General features: G+C 35.7%; 1 protein-coding gene across 4 annotated transcripts in view; it reads right to left on the bottom strand.

The window, feature by feature from the left end:
• Positions 1 to 26967, bottom strand: part of PDLIM5 (PDZ and LIM domain 5) — a 199574-nt gene that overhangs the window by 60613 nt on the left and 111994 nt on the right. For 3 of the 4 annotated variants that reach the window (XM_044680024.1, XM_044680025.1, XM_044680026.1), the window contains 3 exons: positions 23234 to 23251; positions 22950 to 23122; positions 22153 to 22189 (listed from right to left, as the gene is read on the bottom strand). In XM_044680024.1, coding sequence (XP_044535959.1) covers positions 22153 to 22189; positions 22950 to 23122; positions 23234 to 23251 — 228 coding nt within the window. Of the gene's footprint in view, positions 1 to 20217; positions 21569 to 22152; positions 22190 to 22949; positions 23123 to 23233; positions 23252 to 26967 lie in introns of those variants that run through there. The other variant, XM_044680027.1, reaches the window with a different exon arrangement.

Below are 26967 nucleotides of genomic sequence, written 5' to 3'. Positions count from 1 at the left end.
AATTCCAAGAAATATTTTCCTTTTAACAAAATGTGGTTAATAGATTATAGAGTGAACGATTCTCTTCCTGCCTACGTGATCATCATTCGTGGTGTAGGGAAGGGTGAGAGTTTGATGGATCTAATTAGCTCTTTACCAATTAGAGATGTCATAGTATATTCAAGGAAGAGGCTCAATAAAAAGCTTCCAAAAGTCTATTTATAGATCTGTCTGTAGAACCTTCCATGTTTTTTGATTAAATGAGGAGGCTGCTGATCTATGACCCATTGTTTACATGCTAGTCTAAAAAAAAAATTGATACTCTTACCCCCAAACCAATCTCTCAAATTATTTTAATCTTAATGCTAGGTTCAGACTAGCTAATATTTTTAACCAGTTGGGGATGACAAAATGTGGAACAGCTTAAAACCTCTGTTTCTTCTGCCTGAGAGCAATAAGAAAGGAGGAATGAGTAGGATCTTGAAACAGATGAATTAGACATTGTCTGATTGGTAATTGGGGAACTATATTGGTTATCAAACCAGGTTTGAATCCCAGTTCTGCCAACTACTACCTGAATGACCTTGTGTTTGAATCCTAGATCCCATGTGGAAACTGGAGGGATAAAGTTTCAGGGTAGAGCCAGAAGAAAACAAGACATAGCAGGGAGGCAAGGGAAGAGAAAGGAATAAGTACTTATATATAGCACCTCCAATATGCCAGGTGCTATGCCAAGCACTTTACAGATAATAAATCATTTGATCCTCATAACCACACTATGAGGTAGGTGCTGGTATTATCAACATTTATAGTTGGGAAAACTGAGGCAAATAGAGGCTAAGTGACTTGCCCACGGCTACATAGCTAATAAGTGTCTGAGACTGGATTTGAATTAGGTCTCTCCTGACTCCATGCCCAGTGCTTCTATAGACAAATGAAGTTTTAAAAAAAAAGTTGATGGTTAGTGAAAGCCTTATAGTCAAAGCCTCTTTTCAAGATTAATTCCCCAAATGAGATCTTTTAAGGACATCATTCGCTAGACATTGTAAAGCCTTAACTTTCCAAAGCATCTAGAAAAATGGCTAGAATGCTCTGCCTCCAGAAGGATTTCCCTTCAAGATCCAAGTAAAAGCCCATCTTCTATGAGAAGCCTTTCTCAATCCCTCTCAATGTCTTCCCTCCAAGATGACTTCCAATTTATCCTAAATATATCTTGTGTGTACACAGTTCTTTCCATATTGTCTCCCCTATTAGACTGTGACCTCCTTGAGGGCAGGGAATGTCTTTTGCTTTTCTTTATATCTGCAAAACTTAGTATGGTAGCACAAACATATTGAATGGATAAATGTCTGCTGACTTAATAAGTGACTTAGATGGGAAAAAAAACATCTTTATTTCAACACACTTAGTATTCTTTGTAACCTCATGTATTTTTGTCTTAAGCATCAAAAATATTTTGCTGTGAAATATCCCATAAGCTTTATCAGATTGCTAAAGGGATCTGGGCTCCAGCATCCATGACTCAAAAGGAACTCTTAGGGAGATGGTCTTAAAGTCAAAATAAATCACTAGGTGGCGGTATTATCCTATTAGGTTACAGAATTTCCAGGTTAAAGTTTTTTTTTTTGTTGTTTTTTTTAACATTAAGAAAAAAGTTCAATCCACATCCAGAGAAAGAACTGTGGAAACAGAAATGCAGAAGAAAAACCTAAGATCAATCAAGTAATTCGATATGGATATGATTCAGGTTTTGGCATTAAATAATCACTCTACTGCAAATATGAAAAACATGGAAATAGGTTTTGAACAATGATACATGTATAACCCAGTGGAATTGCTTGTCGGCTTTGGGAGGGGTGGAAAAAAATTATGAATCATGTAACCCAACCATGTAACCATGGAAAAATATTCTAAATAAAAAAAGGGGGGTAAAGAATAAACTTTAGCATTTTCTTTTATTAAAGCACACAATTTCATGAATGGAGAGAAATAAAATAAAGACAAAACATCTCTCTATAAGCTACAACCATAATGAGATAATTTTTTAAGCTAAGATTTAGAAAAAATAAGATCATTTGTTGATATCCTCTCTTCCCATAAACTACTTATCCATTCTTTATATGCTTCACTTTAAAAGTTTTAGAGCTGGATTTAGATTTAGAAAAAGATTTAGAACTGGAAGCATCTTCAGAGACCATTAGAAGACGAAACTGAGATCCAAAGATTTGAACCAGGTCTTTCTTTTCAGTCCCCATCCAGGGTGCTTTTCACTGCTGACTGCCCAGCTTAAGTTATCCTACACTGATTATTTTCTTCCAAGGCTTGTTCAGATATTGTTCTCCACCCCCTCCCCCTCTCTCCCTCCTTACTTTTTGCCTTAGAATTGATACTATCCAAGGCAGAAGAGTGGTAAGGGACTAGGCAATGGTGGTTAAGTGACTTGCCCAGGGTCACAAAGCTAAAAAGTGTCAGAGGCCACGTTTGAAACTAGGACCTCCCATCTGCTCCCAGGGATTCTCTTAAAATCTGTTTTCCCATTGCCACCACACACTCAGTGACTCACCTCAAAAACCAGTTCAGTGATAGCTTATATCCATTACCGCATTTCAATAAGTAGTGAAATTTCCTACCTCATCAACAGAAAGAAATAGACTTCTTCACATTCTGTTAAGCAAGTGGGACAGTCTTATGGCTTACTTCCTTGTAAAAAATGAAACAAACTGCTGTCTACCACCAACACAGGGATTTCCTGTTGCCCTAGAAGCTTCTTTTCAACATGACCCTGAGGTAAGCAACCGAATCAGTCCAAGTTGAGCATGCTTGTGGCAAGCATTTCCCATCTTGGGCTCTTTTACTTTGCTATGTGATAACAAAGGGAGCTTCCTTCCCTCCCGAGTAGTAGCAGTGTTCTACACACAAATTTGCTAGGCACACGCAATCTCCAATACCCATGCAGGCAGAAATGGCTCTTTTTTTCTGGAAGAAAAACATTTTTTATAAAACACAGTAATAGTTCTCAAATAGCTAGCATCCCCAAAGTGGGAACAAAAGGTTATCGCAGAAGACTGTAACCAGCTGTTCTCCCTCTCTGATGAAAAGAGAACCAGAGGAAATAGTCCACAAAACTTGCTGATAAGAACTATTAAACACTGAAGTGGGCTGTCAAGGAAGATTTTGTACTCTTTTTCTTTAAAGCCATGCATAGGACTCATAGCAATTTACCTGTGATATATGTAATGCAGGGCTGGCGGGCTGGCTCATTTCACACATCTCTTTGCTTTCCACTTATCAAGAACACTTTCTTCTATCAAACCTCAATAAATTTCTCAAGATATTCTTCTCTTCCAATACTGAGCCTAGGCAGTTTTTATTATTAAATTTGAAACATTCCATATTTCTTAGTTAAGTGTGTATATATATATGTATACATATACATATCTTTTTTGTCTTTTTAAATAAGAAAAGACTATTAATGCATCCAGTTCTTTTTTTATTAAAAAAGCTGAATTTACTTTGAAGTATTCAGAAGGTCACCAAAATAGCTGCAACTTTTTTTTGCTGCAATTATAGAGAGGCATTCAGTTAACAGAACAATTATTTCGTATGCTCCATCAAAGACAACTGAAGGTGAAAATGAACCATATCCATATATAACAAAATGAACCATATATAACTAATTTGGACTATGCACCAACAAGAACCTGCTTTAAATTTCCATGCCAATTTACAACTCCCAGAGTGTAGCAAGCAAGGTTAGTGGCTATTGAAAATGCCACTGAAGGATGGGGCTATCTAATGACACATTTGTTAATATATATATAAAGAATGAAGTTGCCGTACAACTTAAAAACAAACCTAACACAGTCTTCTATTTCAAGATTTTTCTTTAAAAGGAGTTGTGTACCAAGTAATTAAATGTTTTATAGATAAGAAAAAAACTGCTCTAGAGCCAAGTTAGAAATCATCTTCTTTATCCTCCTCTTCTTTCTCCTTTTGCTTGTTGTTCTTGCTTCAGCAATTTGTTCCTTTTTACCCATATCAGGTTTTCCTTTAACCTGGTATGTAACTGTATCCTTTTCCTGCTCTTCCTTCAGTTAACTGCCTTCTTTTCATAAGGTTGCTTGTCATTTGCAGAGGTGTTACTCAACATTTCTCCCAATATTTTGGTCACATTTCCAAGAGAAAGACCAGGTTGCTCCCCTTTGATTTCTGGATGATACTCAAAACAGAATAAGAAAAAATGCCAAAGGAGGCCTCTCTGGTGTGATGGATCCTTAAACATCTTTTGTTGTTTCTCCTTTAGGTGGTATGTAGGTTTTCATTTCTCTTTCAAAACCAAAATCAGCTCTTGCCATCTCCTCAAATTTTCCTTTCTCTTTAGCAGACACTGTTTTCTATCTTTCTGAGCATTTTTTAGAAAATACTGAGAAATTCACAGAAGCATCTGGGTGCTTCTTCTTATGTTTACCTCTGCAGGTTTGCTCAAAGAAAGCATGTAAAGAAAATCTCTACAGTCTCCTGCTTGGCCCTTAATAGTTTCCATGAGTTTAACAATCATTTCTACAAAGATGCCATCTCTATCCGTAACTGTATATGTATCCCTAGTCTTTCTCCTGAGCTCCAGCCCACTGCCTACTGGGCATTTCAGACTAGGTATCTCAGAATTACTTCAAACTCAAAATGTTGAAAATAGAACTTGTTATTTTCCTTCCAAACCCATTCCTCTTCCAAATGTCCCTATTTTTGTTAGGGACACAATTATCTTGCTAAAAACCCAACTTCAAAATCTTAGATGTCAGACATCCTTGATTTCATACTGTGTATCCAATCAGTTGCCAAATTTTGAAACTTCTTCCCCGATAGTGTTTTTCTTTTTCTTTTCTTTTCTTTTTTTTTTTTTTACATATTTTATCTCCTCACTACCATCCAGGTCATCTTCCATTCTAATTCAGGTTTTCATTACTTTTTTCCTTGACTATCACTAAGGTTCTCTGTTTGATCTCAGTCTTAAATCTTTCCCTTTTCCAATGCAAAAAAATAATTTTCTGAAAGCGTAACTCTACTTATTCACCCATTCTTGCTCAAAAAGCTCCAATGGGTTACTTTATCTCTAGATTTTTCTTAAAGCTTTTTTATATTTGGCTACAACTTACTTTTCTAGACTTAATACTTCTCTCCATACACTCTTAAATCAATCCAAACTGGCCTGGTTGCTGTTGTCCACTTTCATTCTATCTCTTATCTCTATGTCTTTCCTCTAGCCTTGGAATCCTATCCCTCCACATCTTTACTTCTTAGAATCTCCAGCTTCTTCAAAGTTCACCAGGCTAGGGAGTATCTCTACTTCCACCCAAACTGTCTTAGGTGTACATATTTCCCCTTATAGGATGCATGCTCCTTGAGGGCAAAGCCTATTTAATTTTTTGGTTTTGGATACTCAACACATAGTACCATGTCTGGCAGCACATAGTAAGTGCTTAATAAATGTTTGTCTATGGACTTTAATGAAGAGAAATAATTAAAACTATATGAAACGAGGTCATATTTTACATGCCATCTGCCGCAAAGCAGATGTTCCTATGCAGCTAAGTAGAAATTTAGATTCAGCAATGTCACATCTGGGCTTTGGGGGGCTCAGCGGCAAAAATATTAGTTTCAGTTTTCAAAAGCCCTAGTCAGAAAATTGAAAAGCTTTCCCTGGCATCCTGAAAATAAATACAAGCTCAGTATATTGCTTTGCTAATATGATCTCCCTTTGGATAAATATAATCAACTAGCCTTCAACCGGACACCTTTAGCATTAATATATGGCATACTGAAATTACTCATTTATTTCACTGGTCATTGCTTCTGTGTTGACTTTTAAAAAACACTGGATAAAGAAACTTGAACTTCTTTAAAGCATCAAAGCTCTCCTCTGAACCTCAATCTCTCTTGGTCTTTGGTGTCCTCTTCATCATATTTCTTCAATTCTTTTCGTTTTGAAAGTAATTTTCCTTGGTTTGGCTCTTCTGTCATCTAGTACCATTATATCATTTGCACCCTTTATTCTCCAACAACTTCCAAAGCAGAATTATCTCTTGCTCTGAACAGGTTTTCTTTTTTTCCAATCTGTTACTTTTTGAAAACCTTAGCTGATTTTTTGAATTTTGAATTTTCTGATACTACAATTATAGTTCTGTGCTAAGTATTGGTATTCAGTTTTGGTTATATGCTTGTCCTTTCATTTTTGATATATATCTTTTTTTTTAAATTGAGTTCAATAGAGAGCTTCCTATGAAACAACATCAAAATCTTTGGATCTCTCTCTGTTCTTAAAGGGATTAATTATGAATTGCATTGTCAGAATTTTGCTCTTCTGATCCTCCTCTCCATCAAGGCATTTTCTTCTTTACAATCTCTTTCTAAGCAAGTACGTATATCAGTTCTCTAAATGTTTTGATTTTTTTTTTTTTTGCTATAGCTCAGGAGGACTCTCCCTTCCTTGGCTATTATGAGCTCTGAGATTGTATAGTCACTTTCTCCCAAATTCCCTTTGTTTTATTAGCTAGTAAGTAGCAGTTCACATCACATCCTAAGCCTTCTGAAAGAAAAGTTAATAAATTACCTCTTTTGTGAATCCTTCCTCAACCCTCTTTCATCCTCCCTCTTTACTAATGTTTTTCCCTAGTCTTTTGCACTATAATGGAACTTTTTTTGTCTTTTTGGCATTGGGTTTACGTTTACAGTTATCATTAGAGTGCCTTGATTTTTAAAGAAAGTTTTACTGACCAAAGAGAATTAATATTTAAATGTATTTATTAAAATAAAAGTATTTTATCCTTCTTTTAAACACTGGGTCTTCAAATTTTGATTTAAGATAAGAGCTCCACAATGACAACTGGGTGATACAGTGAAAGGAGTGCTAGTCTTAAAGTTAAGAAGACCTGAGTTCAAATGCTGCCTTATAACTTACTAGCTGTGTGACCCTGGGCCAGTTTATCTCTGTGTGTTTAATTTTTCTCAGCTGTAAAATGAGAATAACAGTCACCTATGTCAAAGGATGGTAATGAGAACTAAATGAAGTAATACATAGAAGGTATTTTGCAAACCTTAAATATATATATATTTATATATATGGATGTTAATTATTATATTACTGTTGTTCGTAATAATGAATTACATTGGAGAAAAATACCATCACTTTTCATAGTCATAATGTAAGCTCCTTAAGGGAAAGGATTATTTTGTTTTTGTCTAGGTATCCTTTGTGTCTGTCAAAGTGCCAAGTATAGGATCAGGGGCAGCTAGGTGGCTCAGTGGATAGAGAGCCAGATCTGGAGATGGAAGGTCCTGGGTTCCAATCTGTCCTTAGATACTTCCTAGCTAGCTATGTCACCCTGGGCAAATCAATTAATCCCAAATGCCTATCCCTTTCTGCTCTTCTTCTTTGGAACTAATACTGATACCTTGTATTAATTCTAAGACAGCAGGTAAGTGTTTTAAAAAAAGATGACAGGATCTACAATTATAAAGACCCTTATAAATTATCTAGTCTAACCTCCTATTTAAGATTGGAAAACATAGACCCAGTGAGTTTAGATCATTTATCCTTGATTGCCCAGAGGGCAAGAAGCAAAATCAGGACCCTAGCACCATGTTCCATGCACAGAAGGTATTCAATAAATGGCTGTTGATATCACTTATGAGTGATATATGTAGATATTAGATTAATAGTATGAATGTTGAAACCTAATGTTTCTTTCTTTCTTTTTTTTTTAATCCTTACCTTCCGTTTTGGAGTCAATACTGTGTATTGGCTTCAAGGCAGAAGAGTAGTAAGGGTAGGCAATGGGGGTCAAGTGACTTGCCCAGGGTCACACAGCTAGGAAGTGTCTGAGACTTTTCTAGGTCTGGCTCTCCATCCACTGAGCCACCCAGCTGCCCCCTAAAGGACATTTCTTGACAGAATTAGTGCTCTAAGTGCAATGATGTCCAAGGACTGAGGAACAACCTGCTTATAAGTGCTCATCCTTGATGGTTCTGGCCTTGTGCTTCTGATTGGAGCAATTTTGTGAAGATCAACAAACATGAATAAAATCGGGGGTCCTGGATGTATTAAGTACTAAATTATCTAAAAAGAAGGAGAAATACTGTTGTTTTCTCTGACCTAATTTTGGAAGCAGAAAGAGAAGCAAGGCACAGTAGTAGTCCTTGGAGACCACATTTAAAAGGATTATAAAATGGAACTGCTTAATCAACCATTTATTAAGTACCTACTATGAGCCAGACCTGTGCTGCAGATACAAATATGTTGCATGTTTGCCCTCATAGAGCCAGTGATGGAAAAAAGATGGAAAGTCAGTATTGGAGGGACTGATAAATACATGTACTGTAGGAGGAGCCATGAATTGGTACAACCTTTCTGGAAACCAATTTGAAATTATTCAAGGAAAGTCAATAAATGTCCCATTAACACAGAAATTCCCTAAAAGGAACAGACCTAAAGGAGTTTAAAGACAGAGAAATATATCCAATATACCAAAAGATTTATAACAACACTTCAAAGAAGTAGCAAAAAGCTGGAAACAAAGTGTCCATGAATAGAGAATTTCAGAAATTCACTGAAAAATGGGAAGATGTATATGAACTGATAGAAAGTAAAGGAAGCACAATCCAGAAAAGAATATACATAAGGAAGACACAAATGTTCAAGAAAACAGGGCTAAAAGGAAGCCAAACTTTAGTTATTTGGAATGACTAAGCTTGGTTCTAGAAAGCTGATTATGAAACATACCCCTGGCCAACGACTGAGGAATTGAAGATGTAGAATGTGCTATATACCATCAGACATGGCAATTTTGTAGGTAGGTTTTGCTTAAATGATTTTTGGTGTTAAAAGGGAAGATTCAATAGAGTGTTATAGTTTAAAGAGAAGTCAAAAATGGCATAAAAACAAAAGGTTACAATAACAAATCTTTCTTAAAGATGTTATGAGGCAACTAGGGCTCGGTGGATAGAGTTGGGACTGGAATAAGGAAGACATCTTTCTGAATTCAAATCTGGTTACAGACACTTATTAGCTGTGTGACCCTGGGCAAGTGACTTCACCCTATTTGCCTCAGTTTCCTCAATGTCAGATGAGCTGAAGAAGGAAATGACAAACCAATCTAGTATCTTTGCCAAGAAAACTTCAAATAAGGTCATGGCTGAAAAATGACTGAACAACAACAAAGATGGGGATAGCACAAACTAATAAATAAAACAAAGACAGAACACTAAATTATGAGATCAAGATTGGAGTTCAAATCCCAATTATGTCACTATTTTGGGTAAGTCATACTTTCTTGGTCTTTGGTTTCCTATTTGTAAGATGAAGGTATTAGAATCCTAAGGTCTCTTCTGAATCTAAATACTAAGCTGAGATATAATAAGTATATAAATTGTCTTCTGGAAAATTATTAGAATTTATTTAAACATTTTCATATATTTTGGTAGAATGGCTAGATAACATGTACTCTGTTCAATGGAATGGAACAAATTTTTAAAAATTAAAAACCCTTACCTTCTGCCTTGGAGCCAATACTGTGTATTGGCTCCAAGGTAGAAGAGTGGTAAGGGCTAGGCAATGGGGGTCAAGTGACTTGCCCAGGGTCACACAGTTGGGAAGTGTCTGAGGCCACATTTGAACCTAGGATCTCCTGTCTCTAGGTCTGGCTCTCAATCCACTGAGCTACCCAGCTGCCCCCTGGACAATTTTTCAGGAGAGATGTTGTCAATTCATTGAAGACCAGTACTGGGTATATAAAACTCAATCAATTTGTAAAAATTAGTAATTAGAGAAATAAGGAAAAGTAAATAGTAATGGGGAAAAAGGTATTTGGTCCTATATGGTGAGTAATGGAAACTGGTACAATCTGAATGACTAAGATAGAGCTTATATATCTTATAGACTATGACATCAATTTAATGATCCACTGTAAAATTTTACTACTAATCACTCAATAAAATATACACATTTAATTTGTTTTCTATTACAATATGAACAATCTGGAAATATATATTGCATGAAAACACTGGTATAACCTATATCAGACCATTTGCCACCTTGGGGAAGGGATGGAGGGAGAAAAATCTCAATCCTAAAATATCAGAAAACAATTGTCAAAAATTGGGGGCAGCTGGGTAGCTCAGTGGAGTGAGAGTCAGGCCTAGAGACAGGAGGTCCTAGGTTCAAACCCGGCCTCAGCCACTTCCCAGCTGTGTGACCCTGGGCAAGTCACTTGACCCCCATTGCCCACCCTTACCAATCTTCCACTTATGAGACAATACACCGAAGTACAAGGGTTTAAAAAAAAATAGAAAAAAAATTGTTTCTATCGTAGTTGAGAAAATAAATCATTAAAAAACTAAAAAATACACACCCAAACACACATATACCTCTGACATTGTCTAAATAATAATAAACTCGACCGTCTTAAGTCATTTTTCTAACTAAAATTTTGGGGACATTTCCTATGGTACAATGACTTCTTGCTGAGAAATTTCCAAAAAACTTAGAAATTTAGAATTATAAAACATTAGCTTACTAAAACTCCGCATCCAAATACAGTAAGTGCACTTTTAATATTCTGTACTGATGAGTGAGGTCAGGAGTGGGTAACAGAAGGATAGGAGAGAAGGTAAGAAAAAAAATGATGTTAAACATAATTACACTGAGTATCAATGTACTTGTGAAGTGTTCAGGGGAGTAGGCTTTTGTTGAATATTTTTCTAAATAGTGTACGCATTGGTGGCCAGTGGTCAGCAGATGGCGAGCTTTACTCCATTATCCTTGATGTTTACCAAAATGGTAGTAATCTCCCAGCAAATGAGAGATGAAACACCACACCTTATATTGGTTGATAATGCTAATTGAAGAATGTGCTTTGGAAAACAGCCAAAAATATGTACGCCCTTTAAAAAAAAATTTTAGGGCTGCAGCCTTATCTCCATAAAAATAAAAATAAAACCTAAAACAAGCTTCATCCAAAGACAGACAAATGCATCTGAGGTCTGCCAAATGTAAGCCACAGAATTTAACTGCCCACTGAAATCTTTTACCAAAACATGCAATGGAAACTTTTGGGTTCTATTAGGTTAATGGCTACCTCATGAAAGTAAATGAAACCATACTAGATTATGCCTCACCTCTTTGTGTATGGATTATAGGAATGCCTGGTGAATACAAGGAATAGATGATTTCATTTTGGGGGAAAGGTATGGATGAAGGTCTTGTGTGCTTGTGAAACAAACATAAATACAAGGAGAGCTAGATAAGCAAATCATGGTGTTTTTTTTCACTAATATTTTTTCATGTGGCCCACATAGACAACTATAAATTTTTTAGAGGCTAAAATGCAGTATAATTGGAAGCAGAGTAATGGAAAGTGTGATTGGCTAGGAGAGAGAGGATCTGAATCCTGGTACCAGTTCTACTATGTGGTACTTGTGTAACATTAGGCAAGTAACAGAATCACAGAATTGTGGTGGCAAAGGGACCCCTGGCCATCTAATCCAACTCATTCTCTCTGAGTTATCCCTTCGATGACATGCCCTACATGTTGCTTAAAGATGCCCAGTAGAGGGGAAACCACCACCTCTCAAAGCAGTCTATTTTGCATTGTGATAGCTCTAATACTTTGGAAGTTTTCTCTAACATAAAGTCCAAATTTGTTCCTTTGTAGCCCCTTCTCATTTGCTATTGATTCTATTCTTTGGAACCACAGTGAAACTAGGTGGTGGATAAAGTATTGGATTTGGAGTCAGGAAGACCTCAGTTAAAATCTTGATTCCAACACTGTTGGAGCGACCATGGGCAAATCATTTAACATTATTAAAAAGGAGTTAACAAAGGCAATGGTGTAATATTTGTAATTCCTGGCCTTTTCATCTTTAAAAGTTTAATGAGTCTATGGGGACATGATAAATTGACCTGGTCTCTTAGTCACTGATCACATCCAAGATCTATCAATTTGTTTTAAGAGTTCGAAGTCCCCTAATGCATTGCTGGTGGAGTTGTGAATTGATCCAACCATTCTGGAAGGCAATTTGGAACTATGCCCAAAAGGCTTTAAAAGAATGTTTGCCCTTTGATCCAGCCACATCACTGTTGGGTTTGTACCCCAAAGAAATAACAAGGAAAAATACTTGTACAAAATATTTATAGCCACACTTTTTGTAGTGGCAAAAAATTGGAAAACGAGGGGATTTCCTTTGATTGGGAAATGGCTGAACAAACTGCAGTATCTGATGGTGATGGAATACTATTGTATTGAAAGGAATAAAGAACTGGAGGAATTCCACGTGAATTGGAATGACCTCCAGGAATTGATGCAGAGTGAAAGGAGCAGAACCAGGAGAACAATATACACAGAGACTGATACACTGTGGTAAAATCGAATGTAATGGATGTCTGTACTAGCAGCAATGCAATGATCTGGGACAATTCTGAGGGACTTATGAGAAAGAATGCTAGCCACATTCAGAAGAAGAACTGTGGGAGTAGAAATACAAAAGGAAAATAATTGCTTGATCACATGGTTCGATGGGGATATGATTGGGGATGTAGACTCTAAATCAGTGATTTCCAAAGTGAGTGCCACTGCCCCCTGGTGGATGCTGCAGCAATCCAGGTGGGCAATGATGGCCACAGGTGCATTTATCTTTCCTATTAATTGCTATTAAAATTTAAAAAAATTTAATTTCCAAGGGGGATAAGTAATATTTTTTCTGGGAAGGTGGTGGTAGGCCAAAAAAGTTTGGGAACCACTGGTGTAAATGATCGTTCTACGCAAATATTAATAATATGGAAATAGGTCTTGATCAATAACATGTAAAACCCAGTGGAATTGCTTGTTGGCTATGGGAGAGGTGTGGGAGGAGGGGAAAGAACATGAATCATGTAACCATGGAAAAATATCCTAAATTAATTAATGAAATAAACTTAATTTAGAAAAAAAAAAGAGTTCAAAGTCCCTTATGACTCCCACATCTGAAGAGTTTGTGCCTGATTGTTCAGGTGCCGAAATCAGAAACAGTTTTGAGAATTCTCAGACATCTAACTGAACTCTGTTTTGTGTCCATCAGAATTTGAGTTTTATTTAATGGATCCTGTATATTTGTGCTATTTAAACAAAAAACAAATACCTTTCTAAAAGTAATTAGGAATGATTATGGGCCAAATATAAACAAGGTTCACTCTGGCAAAAATATACTTGAATTTTATGGAAGTGAAAACCAATATGAATGTTTTTAAAAAATAGTAATTATGTCCAGTTATTTACATAAATAGTACAGAAATACAGAAATGGCAGGTATGAATGGATGTACATTATACAACCATTTTATGTTTTTGGTCCCTTAAATGAAAACTTTGTATTTGAGGGTCAAGACTCTATTGGAATAGGTTGTCCTTGCTCTACATCTGCCATAATTCTAATTACCTAATCCTCTCTGTTTTCTGCCATTTGCGGAGAGATGTCCATCCTTCATCCTTATACAGAAGAATTGTTCCCAGCATCAGTCTGTTCATTTCTGACATGGGAAAAGCAACTAGATATGGTTCGGCAAGAACCTGCCCTCTACATATAAAGTCTCTAGGTCATCACCCACATCAGAGAGCTGATGAAGGACTCAGTTGTCCTACCCATCCACTTGTGGAAATGATAACAACTCTATGAGCCCCGAGTGTCCCAAATCTGAGAGCAACCTTTGTAAGACCACTGCCGAATTTCCTCCTGCTGTTGCCATGATGCCTTAAGACAAGCTTACCTAAGATTTGCTGACATCCCCTGGGACCCAGTCGGATCTTTACCCTTTCAGTGGCTAAAGCCTGGTGATATCCTTTTCATTCTGAACCTCTCTGAAACCCGTCCCACTCAAGTGTTTTTTGCTGGGTATCTCATGTTAGCCTTGAAAATAGGAGTTCTAAACCTGAGGTCCATGGCTAAATTTAAAGATTAATTTAAAAATATTAAAAAAATTAAAAAAATTTAAAGATAAAAATCTATGATCTTGGATGTGGAAAAAAGGTCCATCTTTATTTTCACCAATTTCTAATTGAAATTTAACATTTCCTACAGTTATGAATGTAAGCAACAAACATTATTCTAAGAAAATGTAGATGGGTTTCAAAAGACTGTCAGTAGGGTCCATCACACACACACACACACACACACACACACACACGCACACACACACACGCACACACACACACACACACACACACACACACACACACAGAATCATAGAGAGTTGCCTGGGGGCACTGAGGAAAAGTCACTTGCCTGGAGTCAGAAGTTGAGCTTTTTGTTTTAAAGGGCTTGGCTGCTCAGGAACATATATATTAAATACATATTGGGTATAGGAATATTTCTTCAGTCATTTAATTTCTCAGTAAGGTGTTCACAAATAATGGAATTTTTATAGATGAGCAATTATTTAGGCCCAAACTCAAATAGAGAAGTGGGCTACATTTTCCTTGAGAAACTGTGTGCATATAACGACTACATGATTTCTCTTCAAACAAAAATCCATATTTCTAATATTGATATCTTCCCAGTGGTTATATGACTGTCAACCATAGAAAACTGCAGTCTAAAAAAAATTAAGATTGTGAGACAATCAGAGGGCAATGGAGAGGGAGACATGTAAAGTCATATTAATAAAGAGCTGCATAGAAGTGATATAAAGGATATTTTCAGAGACATGCAAAACCAGAAAAAGATGTGGGTTAGCTGTGTAGCCAGAACATGGGATAACTAAAGGTCAACCTATAATACGCTCAACTGCTTTTCATCAAACAGCAAAGCCAGCTAAAGGAAATCCTCCACAATGGTGGTAAAATGCAAATGGAGAATTTATAGGAAGACGATGACAAGAACTGCACAAATCAAAGAGGTGATGAGAGATTGCAATCTGTACTGTTGGAGGAAGTATCCATGTTTAATATATCTGATTACAAAACACTGAAATGTCTTTGGCTGAAAATTTCATTATTTGTGAACACCTTACAGAGAAATTAAATGACTGAAGAAATGTTCCTATACCCAATATGTATTTAATATATATGTTCCTGAGCAGCCAAGCCCTTTAAAACAAAAATCACAGAATCAGAATTGGGAGGGATCTTAAGAGATCAGTTAATAAATTATATTGCTTTCAATAAAAATAACTTCTAAATTAATAAATCATAGAAAGAACCTCAACATTATTTTTTAAGTAATAGAATAAATTGACTTTAATCATATTGCAAGTACCTTGAGTGTAAGAACCCTATCTATTATCTATATTGCATTCCTCGTGGCACTAAATAAAGTATATAGCTCAAGATATGAATACTATGTACAGGATCAATATGCGTTTACTAAAGAATATATATGGGCTCAATATGTGTTTACTAAATAACACTAACATGGCACAAGTTTAATGTTGAGCTTGAGACAAATGATGAAGAGAGTAATGTAAATAGTAAAAGTAATGTAAATAAAGATTCATTTATTTCATCAGAATTACCATATAGTCTATACCAGTGATGGCAAACCTTTTAGAAATGTTTTATAGCCCCACACCTACGCTTCCCCTTTGTGTGATGTACTTTCTTTTTCAAAATTTTTCTTGATGGTAAGTGGGAACCAAGAAAAGATGAACAAGAGGACATGATTCCAGAGACAATTGCTCTCCAGAACCCAAGGCCAAATTAGGTTTGGAATGAAAGCTTCAGAGATCAACCCTCCACTCCTTCCCATGAACACTTAAAACTCAGACAAAAAAAGTTAAGTTACTTCAACTACTTTGCCAGTAAAATAATGGGATTGGTCTATGAAATTTCAAGGTTTCTTCCATTTAAAAAATGTTAAGACTTGGAACACAGTGTTCCTATGTTAAGTCATGCATACTGGATGGAGAGCTGGCCTTGAAGCTGAGACCCCTGGGTTGAAGGGCTGTCTCTGCCACATATCAGCTGTGTGACCCTGGGTAAGTTATCTAACCTCTCATTTACACAAGAAACTTTCCAACTCTAAGACTAATAATACACATAAGTTATTGTCATTTGTGGAAGCAGCTTCCACGGTGGGAATTTTCTATACCAAACAAATCACAGATTAGGCCCCCAAACATTTTTTATTCTGTCACTGTCTTTATGATTATTGGTGATATCTACAATGTATTTGCTGGTGAATTCTTACTTAGAAACAGAAGCCTTATTCTAATGCCCTTCTTATCTGAAAACATTATTTTACATGATGTGATTTATGACATAATCCCCAGGGAAACACTGAGGTGAAAAGCAGGGATTATCTGTGTATTGAGATGATTTTTATTCAACAATCCCCCATATTATCCAACTTTTCTTTCTGTTATTTTGATTAAATAAGGGTAAGATGATATAGATACAAAGAAAATTTAAAAATGTTTATATTTCCTTGAAAAACATTTCCTCAAATGTTAAAAAATCGACTCATTTTTTTAAACCTTTGCTTTCTATCTTCAAATCAATACTGAGTATTAGTTCCAAGGCAGAAGAGCAGTAAGGATTAGGCAATTACAGCTAATTGACCTGCCCAGGGCCACACAGCTACGAAGTGTCTGAGGCCAAATTTGAAGTCAGGACTTCCCATCTCCACACCTAGCTTTCTATCCACAAAGCCATATCCCGCAAAATGTATTCATTTTTCTTTCTTTTTATTTTTTTGGAACTCTTACCTTCTATCTTAGACTCAATACTGTGTATTGGTCCCAAGGCAAAAAGAATAGTAAGGGGCTAGGCAATGGGAGGTTAAGTGACTTGCCCAGGGTCATATAGTTAGGAAGTATCTGAACCCAGGACCTCCTGCCTCTAGGTCTGACCCTCAATCAACTGAGCCACCTTCCTTCCCTAAATGTATTATTCATTTCCAATGGGTTAGTCACTTCTCTGAGTTCATAAAATATCTCTATGCACTTGGAATTCATAATAACAATAGAATCAATTCAAGATTCAAAACAAAGAACATAATATGAAATTTGTGAACTCAGTTCATAAAAGCTATTTCCAAAAGATGTATGGGTTAGTGTTTGCAATAACATTTTAGCACGCTTGATATGGTTTTTATTTGCTCTCATATTCTAATGCCCAAGTGACATTTATAATGAAATGACTTAGCAAAGCGTAAACATTCCAGCCTGAATCAGCCCAATTGTGTCTCTCCATGACAGTGGCACCACAAGACATTTCAGAGGTACATGAACTGCATAATAATAACACCTTTTCCTCAGCTACCTGATGGAAACCTTTATGAATTTACCTAAACTTTTCCTAAATCTTTCAAAGTTTTTGACCGACAGAACTTCTGTAGATAGAGCTGAATATTCTCCATCTCCTACTTCCTCTTATGTATTTCAAGTGTTCTAATAATGTGAGATTTAGTGAGCAAATTCATATTTATCCTACCCATAAATCCTATTAACAAGATTTAGAGCTGGAAGGGAACTCAGAGTTCAACTAGTCCAAATTTATAGCCTTTGGGCCAATTCTATGACTCTTACTCCATGGAATATCATAGTCTCCAAAGAACTTAAGTTATAGAAATTAAGTAAACAGAAGTGAGGGTGGAAGTGGGAAGAGAAGAGAAATAAGCATTTATACATATGCTAAGCATTTTTTTTAACCCTTACTTTCCATCTTTGAATCAATTCTAAGTATTTGTTCCAAGGCTGAAAAGTGGTAAGAGCTAGGCAACTGGATTTAAGTGACTTGTCCAGGACCATGAAGCTAGGAAGTACCAAATTTGAACTTAGGACCTTCTGTCTCTAGGCCTAGCTCTCAATCCACTGAACCATCCAAGTGCTCCTTTGTTAAGCATTTTTTACAAATGTAATCTCATTTGATCTTCACATTAAGCTTTTAAGATGGATGCTGTTATTGTCATTTTACAGATGATGAAACTGAGACACAAAACCAGTGAGTGTTTGAGTTCAAGCCTTCCTGACTCTAGTTCTAATGCTCTATCCCCTATGCTGTCTCAGAAGAGGTATTATATTGGTAAAAATAAATCATAAAGCGGATAATATGAAAAGAATTTGGTCTAAGGAAAGCCTAGTTCTTCTTTTCCTCCCCCGGAGACTGCAGCAACTCTCACTATCCACTCCAGGCAGATGACTCAGATCTAAAGATCTAGACCTAATCTCCCTCCTAGAACTCACCTTCCCCAAAAAGCCTACTCCACCCCCCCCCCCCCAAATTTGCTTTCTCTCTCCTGAAAGGCACCACCCACATTCTGAATGGCTTAGGTCTGAAGCACTGATTCTTCTCTTTCCCTCAACTCCCATAATTGTTTGCAAAGTCTTGTCAACTAGCCTCTCACATGTCTCCTGTCTACTCATAATATGGTCCATTTGAGTTCATAGTTCTAGATTAGAACAAAAGTCTTCTTATTTGATTTCAATCCCTCAGCTTCTCCTTTCTCCAATTCATCCTCCATTCAGATGCCAAAATAATCTTTCTAAAGAATAAGTCTGACCCTTGATCAAGAAATTTCACTGGCTCCCTCCTGCCCTGATGATAAAGAAATCATACAACTCCTCAACACGGCATTCGATACCTGTTATGACCTCTCTCCAGCCTACATGACAAGGCTTATTTATTATTACTCCCCTTCATGTACTTGATGTTCCAGGGGTATTGGTCCACTAGTCATTTCCAATATTTAGCACTTCATCTCAAGCCTCTATGCTTTTGCCCAAGTGATTTCAATGGCATGAAATGCTCTCTGTCCTCTTCCTCTTAGAGGATTCCTTCAAATTTCATTTCATGTACAACCTGCTACATTGAAGTGAAAAGCAGGGAGTATAAATATTAAGATGATTTTTATTCAACAGTTTCCCAAATTGTCCAGTTTTTCCTTTGGGTATTTTCATTTACAACAGGGCAAGCCTTTTCTGATGCCCCTTACTTGTCATTGCTCATTCTCTTCTCAAATAACTACGTATATCCTTAGCTATTTACTTACTAATTCTTCCCATTACCCAGGAGAATGTAAGGTTCCTGAGGGTGTAGACACTTGTATTTTGTCTTTATGTATTATACTCTATGCCTGGCAAGATGCCTTAAACATAAAATTAAGACAAATGCATACAAATTTGAACTAGATGTGAGTTTAACATCTCTAAGATTTTAAATAACTAAAGCATTGGGGAAAAATATTTCTGTAAACATTTGTTTACTACAACAAGAAGAATAGACACATCTGTTGCCTTTAAAAATAGCCTTTGAAAGTTACAGGGTAGCACAAAGAAGAAACAGCATTTAAGCACTAGCAGTAGGCTATGTATCAGACACACACATAGCATCCTAGGCAACACACAAGACAACCTATGTGTAGTAAGCCGGTTGTTCACCTGTTTTGTACCAAGAAGTTTTCTGTTTGGAGGCTGCTGTTCATAACTTGCCAGCAAAGTTTTAATATACAACAACTTCTGAAAAAAGTAATGAGATTTTTTGGGGAGGAAAATAATCTTACAATACAAAATTATAATACAAAATATATTCTCTGACCTGTAGGATCATAGGAAATAGAGCTGTCAAGGACCTTGTACAGCAAGCATCTAGGCCAACATTTTACAAATGTACAAAAAAAAAAAAACAACACAAAAAAAAAACCAAACTGTAGACCAAAGCCATTAAGGGAGTTCTCCAGAGTCACACAGGAAGAAAGTAGAAGGGCTGGGATAATAGTACTGGAAAACATCCTAGAGATGTTGCCACAATACAGGATTCTGCTGTATAGAAACAGTCATCATTGCATTATTTGTTTTAGTTTAAAAAAACCAACACTAGGAACCTAATATATATGAGCAGTAATATAGAGCATATTAAAAATTTTTTTGCATAAAAAGTAATACAGAAGACTATAAAGAAAACTGAAAAGTCTTATAAAACGATGCAAAGCAAAGAAAGCCGGCTTAGACTTTGACTACAATTACATAAAAATAATAGCAACCAAAATTTCTAAAAAGTACAGATAAGGCCATAAAATGGCCTAAGGACACAGGGCAAATAAGCTGTTACTGTTTTATTTATATCACTCCTTTTATTTTTCCTAAAATGTAGATGGCTCTGATTATATCTTTTATTAGAGATTTGTGTCTCATGTCTGTTTTATTAAAATGACATCCTATTAAGACTGATAAATTCAAAAGCATTAGTGAAAGTCCTTAAAGAAATAGAACAAGAAGAAATCTAAGTTAAAAGCAACTTTATTTTTGAACACTTTTCAAACTTCAAAAAGCACGTTACTGAATTTAAATCTATTATAATACATTATATTACAAGAAAATAAGTAGTATCATAAGCTAAATAGCATCTGTAAATACTCTGAAAATTGCTTCCTACAAATAGCCAATCATGGGTAATAAATATCACTACAAAGATATCATGATGTTTGTTACGTTCAAATCTTTCTTAAATTTATGACACATTAATATAATATATGATGTATGGTAATAGAAGAGTATAATATATTCATTTACGTGTGTACATAGATGTATGTATGTGTATACAGAGACACACATGCATAAATATACATACACAGATAAATATACAATCTTTTCCAGATTCTAATTTCAGAGATTTAGAAACTTACTGAAATGCTAGAGCAGGTCTGTGCTATAGACTCAATGAGTAAAATAAAAAATCCTGTTGGTAGAAAGTTAAATTTTTATCTAAAGAAAATTTTTTAAAAGGCTGCATTGTCTCATGACAGTTGCTAAAGTAAAGGTTAAGTCCAACAGCATCCTGGGCTATCTCCTTTACGTGGCAATCCATCCATTCTATTTTCCTTGTCCAACTCTAGGGGTCATCCCATTCCATCACCAAACTTCCAGTACTACCCTTTTAAAAAAAAGGCATCAAGAAGCTCTGAAATGTTTACTCTGCTGCAGTGTGGACAGATGTGTGTTCTCCAGGGAAAGCTTGTTTCCTATCTCTCCACTCATTTCTATTCATTTATGATTCATTCTGAATATCCTTGCTGAGTTTCTACCGAACGTTAAGGATGATTCTGAGAAGTTGTGCCACATGCAAATTGACAAGAATGCTCATTTGTTCATCACCCTCTGCTTTTTTAACAACCTACAAATAGTCGAGCTCAACAACAAAAGGAACCCTTCTTGATGGGACACAGTCTTGATGATGATAATAATAATGATGGATATACAAATGCCCAGAGAAACACTGAGCCCTTCAGATCACTGTCTTTACAGTGAACATTTGTTCATTACTGATTAAGCACAAACCATGTTCCTCTTACTCTTTATACACCAATAGAAAGCTGTTAGAAAAGTGTAGAAAAGATAGAGTTGATCTTAATATAGCAAAGTAATTACAGGTTTTGCAAAGCATTTGAGAGAAAAAAAAACAGAAAAAAGTGAAAGTATTTTGAAGCTATTGTTGTTGTTGCTGTTGTTGTTGTTTTGGTGGGGAACAACTTTGGTAAATCACTGTACATTAAGAGCACGTGCTGAAACTTCATGGTGCCAGTCACGTAACTTTGTGTATTTGGGACTAAAGATGTGAAGGGGTACCTTTTCCCTGTGGAAAAAAAAAGGCGATAGGAAAATCATAAGAAACAGAAAGGGAAGGAGATTCTGATCTTTCAACTCAACAGATATCAAATGAAACATGCAGAAAGCATGCATTGCACAATGGCAACCTTGCATAGCATCGTTCTTCCAGTTTCCTTATAGTCCATGCTGATACTATGAACAGCAATATACTTCAGGAATTAAATATTTATTTGAGATTCAAGTGGAATTAAATATTTATTTGAGATTCAAGTGGGATCTAAGTGGCCAGTGTCCACCTCTGTGCCTAAAATAAAGTGTCCACAAAGTGGCAAAAATCATTCTCAGCCAGCTGTTAAAGGAAGTCTCACAACTGCACACACCACACAAACGAGTTTGGGATTAAGGAAAATGAACCTTAGCAAAAACACCCATAATGTACATGCTAACTGAAACAATCTCAAGAACTATTTCCAGCGTGATATGAAATGCCCAGAATGGAGCTTTTGACTTGCAATAAGGCATAGACCAAAGTGCCACATTACTCGTTCCAATTTAGAAAACAAACAGAGCATACAGAAGGAGAAAGCATCCAATTTTAAATGAACTTACTTTGTCTTCTTTGTATTATCAGTGTCTGATTCTTTTACTGAAATAAAAATAAACAATATTTTACATTATTTGTTAATATTTTTTAAATGCAACTAACTCTGCTTTTTATTAGTAAGCATTCAAGTTTGGCAAAGCCACTTAAAATTCTGTACTGTAGAAATGACTCCAAGTAAATGTTTCCAAATGTCACCATTTATTGCCATTGTAATTCAACAGATCAAGTGCTAAAAATAATTCAAAGTAAATTGCTGCAGGAAATATTTCTAATTTTTTTAGCATCATCATATATCATTCTCTCTTGTAATAACTCATATAGCTTTTTAATATAATAATAATATATTTTATATAATAGCTTACATAGCATTTTTTTAAAAACCTTACTTACTTACTTACTTAAAATACTTACTAAGTATTGGTTCTAAGGCGGTAGAGCAGTAAGGGATAGTCAACTGATTTGCCCATGGACACACTGCTCAGAAGTGTCTGAGACCAGATTTGAACCCAGGACCTCTTATCTCCAGACCTGGCTCTTTCTCTTTCTCTACTGAGCCGCTTAGCTGCCCCATCTTTAGTGTTCTAAGGTTTGCAAAGCACTTTTCCTTTACAGAAGAAGAAACTTTAGCTCAAAGAATTAAGTGACTTGCCTAGGGTCACAAATCTAGTGAATATCAGTCACAGGAATTTAACTCAAGTCCAGAATTCTATTAACTTCACCACTTGGCTTTCTTTATAAATATCTCCTTCCAGCAAGGCTATACCCTGCCTCAGTCTATTCTTTTAAGAAAATGGCAACTTACAGTGTTCGGTGCCAGTGATCTGAGCCAAGATTCGGAAAGAACGGGACTGTGTGGTTCCTGTCCGTGGATGCCAGTCTTCAGTATCCTCAATCAGTCGTTTTTTACTTGCATCGCTATGAGTTGGTATGTGGTAAAACTCTGTATTACGTTCCACGATATGCTTTCTTGGTGGTCTATTCAAGAGGAGGAAAAAGAGATGAAAAATCAGGTCCCGAAATTTCAAAGATCAAGAAGGTACAAGGGTTTGGTAGCTTAAAATACGTACACAGATTCTAAACAGTTACCGTTTAGGTGGAGTTGTCCTTTTAATTGACATAGTAAAAGCAAGAGGAGAGAGATTTCCAACATAAAGGAAAAAAGAGAAAAGATGATAAGAAAACAAAGGAAGAGGGAAACAATATTCAAGAAATAGATAAGAATAAAAATAAAATATAAATGAAATAATTTACATTTTCATTAAAATGAATCATACATTCATAATGTAGCTTTATAATAATATATCATAATAATAGTGGGGCACAAAAATTATGCATTAATTGGTCCTTACAATAGTAAATCACTGTCTATCCCTGTTCAGTTGGGGGAATCAGACCTGTGATGTCATTCATATAAGATAGTGGTTCTCAAACATTTTAGTCTCAGGATTTCTTTATATATTTAATAATTAAGGATGCCAAAGAGCATTACATCTTTCAATATTTATGATGTCAGAAATGGAAACTGATATAACATTTTAAAATCCTTATTTGTTCATTTAAAAATAATAAATCTCTTACATGTTAACATTCTTATGAAAAATGATGATTTTTTTAAAGCTAATAAAAAGAGTGAGATTGTGTTACATGTTTTTGCAAATTTCTGTATTCCATCTCTTACAATATTGTTTTGATCAAAAAAAAATATATAGAAAATATGGCCTCCCAAATAAGAAGGTCTGTAAGGGTTAAGCAATGGGCATTAAGCAGCTTCTCCAGGGTCACACAGCTAAGAAGTGTCTGAGGCTAGATTTGAACCCAGGACCTACCATCTCTAAGCCTGAGCCACCTACCTGCCCTCTGAATTTTTTTCCTTTTGTCAAAGCTATTCTTTGGTTGTAACTTTCAACTATTTAACTATGCATGCTGCATAAAATAAATATCAAAATTCCTTATTGCCCAAGGTCACAATTGGTAGTAAATGGTGTTTGACCTTTGTAGTCAGAAGACTTGGGTTCAAATCTCACTTTTAACATATATAACCTTCTGTAAGTCAAGTAAACTCTTTGAGAAATGTTGGAGAGATGAGTGACTATTTGTATATGAGCATATTACTTTTTCCCCTGTTATGAGCATCTAGTCAATAGAGAAAAAGAGAACACAGAACATAGGATGCAGGAGAAGTTAGATTAATATAATAATATAAGAAATATATTGAATCAGGGAAGGTGTTGCAAAATAAAAGTGGGGACCAAATTCTTGGTCGCCATACTGCACTGTTAGTAAAACATTATCTACATGTCATAGGATTGTTTAATAAAATCAACTTTAAATAAGTTCAAATTATTGGTAATTTCTTTTGAATTGACATAACTGAGATTATCAATTGATTATAAATTGAGAGAGATGCAACGAACTAATAGTACTAGATAAAATACATTTCTTTCTTATTGTGGGTTAGCAAATTATACGCTAATATCATTTGATACTTATATGGCTATTAACAAATACTGGAAACAAATAAATGCTTTAAGATATTAGATATGGAGGAAATAAAAAGAGGGAGAGAGGCAAAAGGAAGGAGAAAGGGAGATGGAATAGAAGGAGAGAATGGAAGGGATAAGGAGAAAAAGGAAGAATGGAAGATCAGAGGGTTAGAGAAGAATGGGAGGGAGAGATAAAGGAAAGGAGAAGAAGGTGAGGAAGAATTTCTATAGCTATATTTGTCCTCAATTTCATAAAGCATTTGATAAACTATCTCATTTTTATGAATGGAATATGATATGAACTAGATGATAATAGAACTTGAAAGGGACAAATGGCTGGACTCAAAAGAGTGTTTTTGATCATCTTTCCCAGAATTCTGTCTCAAGCAAAGAATCTCAGGGTTCTGTGCTCTGTCCTCAGCTGTTTCATACTTTTATTAGAAACCTGTATAAAGGCACAGATAGCACACTATAACATTTAAAGGGGACACAAAGCTGAGGGAGCTACCTTATATACTAGAAAACCAATAATTGGGAAGATCGACAGCCTAGAGTTCCTACCTGACTAATAAGAAATTTAGCAGGAATAAAGGTAAAAATCTTATACTTGGTTTCAAAAAATCAACTTCACAAGTACACAGTGTGGGGAGAAATGATTAAGACAACAATTTGCTGCAAAAAATCTAGAGGGTCCTAAAAGATTATGAGTTCATTATGAATTAGCAGCCCAGAGAACTAATGTGATTTAGGATTTTATTAATAGAGGTATTTTTCAGAGCAGCTAGGTATATCAGTGGATTAAGACCAGACCTAGAGATGGAAGGTCCTAGGTTCAAATCTGGCCTCAGACACTTCATAGATGTGACCCTGGATAAGTCACTTCACCACCATTACCTAGTCCTTTCTGCCCTTCTCTTGGAACCAATCCACAGTACTGACTCGAAGATAAGGGTTTAAAAAAAGGGGATGAGGAGAGGTATTTCCTGAAATGAGTAGAATAGTCTTGCTATAGCCTTTCTATTTTGGCTAAATCATACTGAGAGTAGTGGGATGTTCTGTTCTGGAAGTAACAATTTAGGAAGAATATTGATAAGATATCAAACTTAGAGAAAAAGGTAAAAAGGAAGGTGAAGGGTCCTAAATTCCTAAGTCATATGATGGAAGATTGAAGAAACTATGGAAATTTAGCCTGAGTAAAATGAGGTTCAGAGGTTCATAACTGTCTTCAAATATATGAAGAGCTCGTGTGCAAAAGAGATGATGCTTGTTCTGTTTGAATATAGAGAGCAAGGGTAGAAATTACTAAGAAAAATTTCAGCTTGATGTCAGAAAAAATTCTCTAACAAAAGGAATTGTACAAAGAACTCTCTGCTTCAGGAGGTAGTAAACTCTCCTTCAGCAGAGGGCTGAAAGCTAAGCCTGGATGATGCTTCAGGCATGTGGGAGTGGGGATCCCTTTGCAGGTATAGGTTGGACTAGATGTCTCCTAAAGTTCCTTCCTGGGGCAGGTAGGTGGCACAGTGGACACTGTGCTTGGCCTGGAGTTGGAAAGATTTGAATTCAAATCTAGCCTCACAGGCTTAACTAACTTTTCTGTTTGCCACAATTTCCTCATCTGTAAAATGGGGAAAATAAGAGCACCTCCCTTCCAGGGTTCTAAGGATCAATTGAGATAATATTTGTAAAGTGCATCATACATTGCCTGGCAAATAGTAGGTACTCAATAAACCCTCATTCCATTCCTTCTAATTCTAAAAATGTGATTTTCCCCTTAGGATTAAGATTCTATGAATCAATTAAAAAACTACTTCATAAAGCACTGCTAGAACTATTTACCTTTGAGGAAAGGGGTAGGGGGTGGGGAGAGAATCTGGATCAGAAAACAATTGTCAACAATGGTTTCTATATGTAACTGAAAAATAAAATTTAATTTTAAGAAACTACCTCAAATTCAGAGAAGATTATCAATAACTAACATTCAGAATGTTATAGATGTATAACTGGCAAGGACTGATCCAGCTTATATTCATAAGTACCTTTTTTTTCATAAGTATCTTTTAACTAATGTTATACAAATAATCCACATAATAGCAAATGAATACATCACCAGAACAGAATGGAAGAACCCAGATACCTTACTATGAACTATGAAAAATTAGCAGGTTTTCAAAATTAACATGTTTATTCAAGGATAATTATCTTAAAACAACAGTTTGGGCCTTCATAAGCCCAAACTGTCTAAATGCTGCTGTCCCTATGTGCATCTCTTTGCTTATTCAGTTTTTCCACAGTAGAAATACTGATTTTATAAATAAATCCACCAATTTATATCAGATA

Source organism: Gracilinanus agilis, chromosome 6 (assembly GCF_016433145.1).
Source record: "Gracilinanus agilis isolate LMUSP501 chromosome 6, AgileGrace, whole genome shotgun sequence".
NCBI classification, from domain to species: Eukaryota; Metazoa; Chordata; class Mammalia; order Didelphimorphia; family Didelphidae; genus Gracilinanus; species Gracilinanus agilis.
Note: the sequence above shows the minus strand (reverse complement) of the source record. Positions and strands in the feature narration are given on the sequence as shown.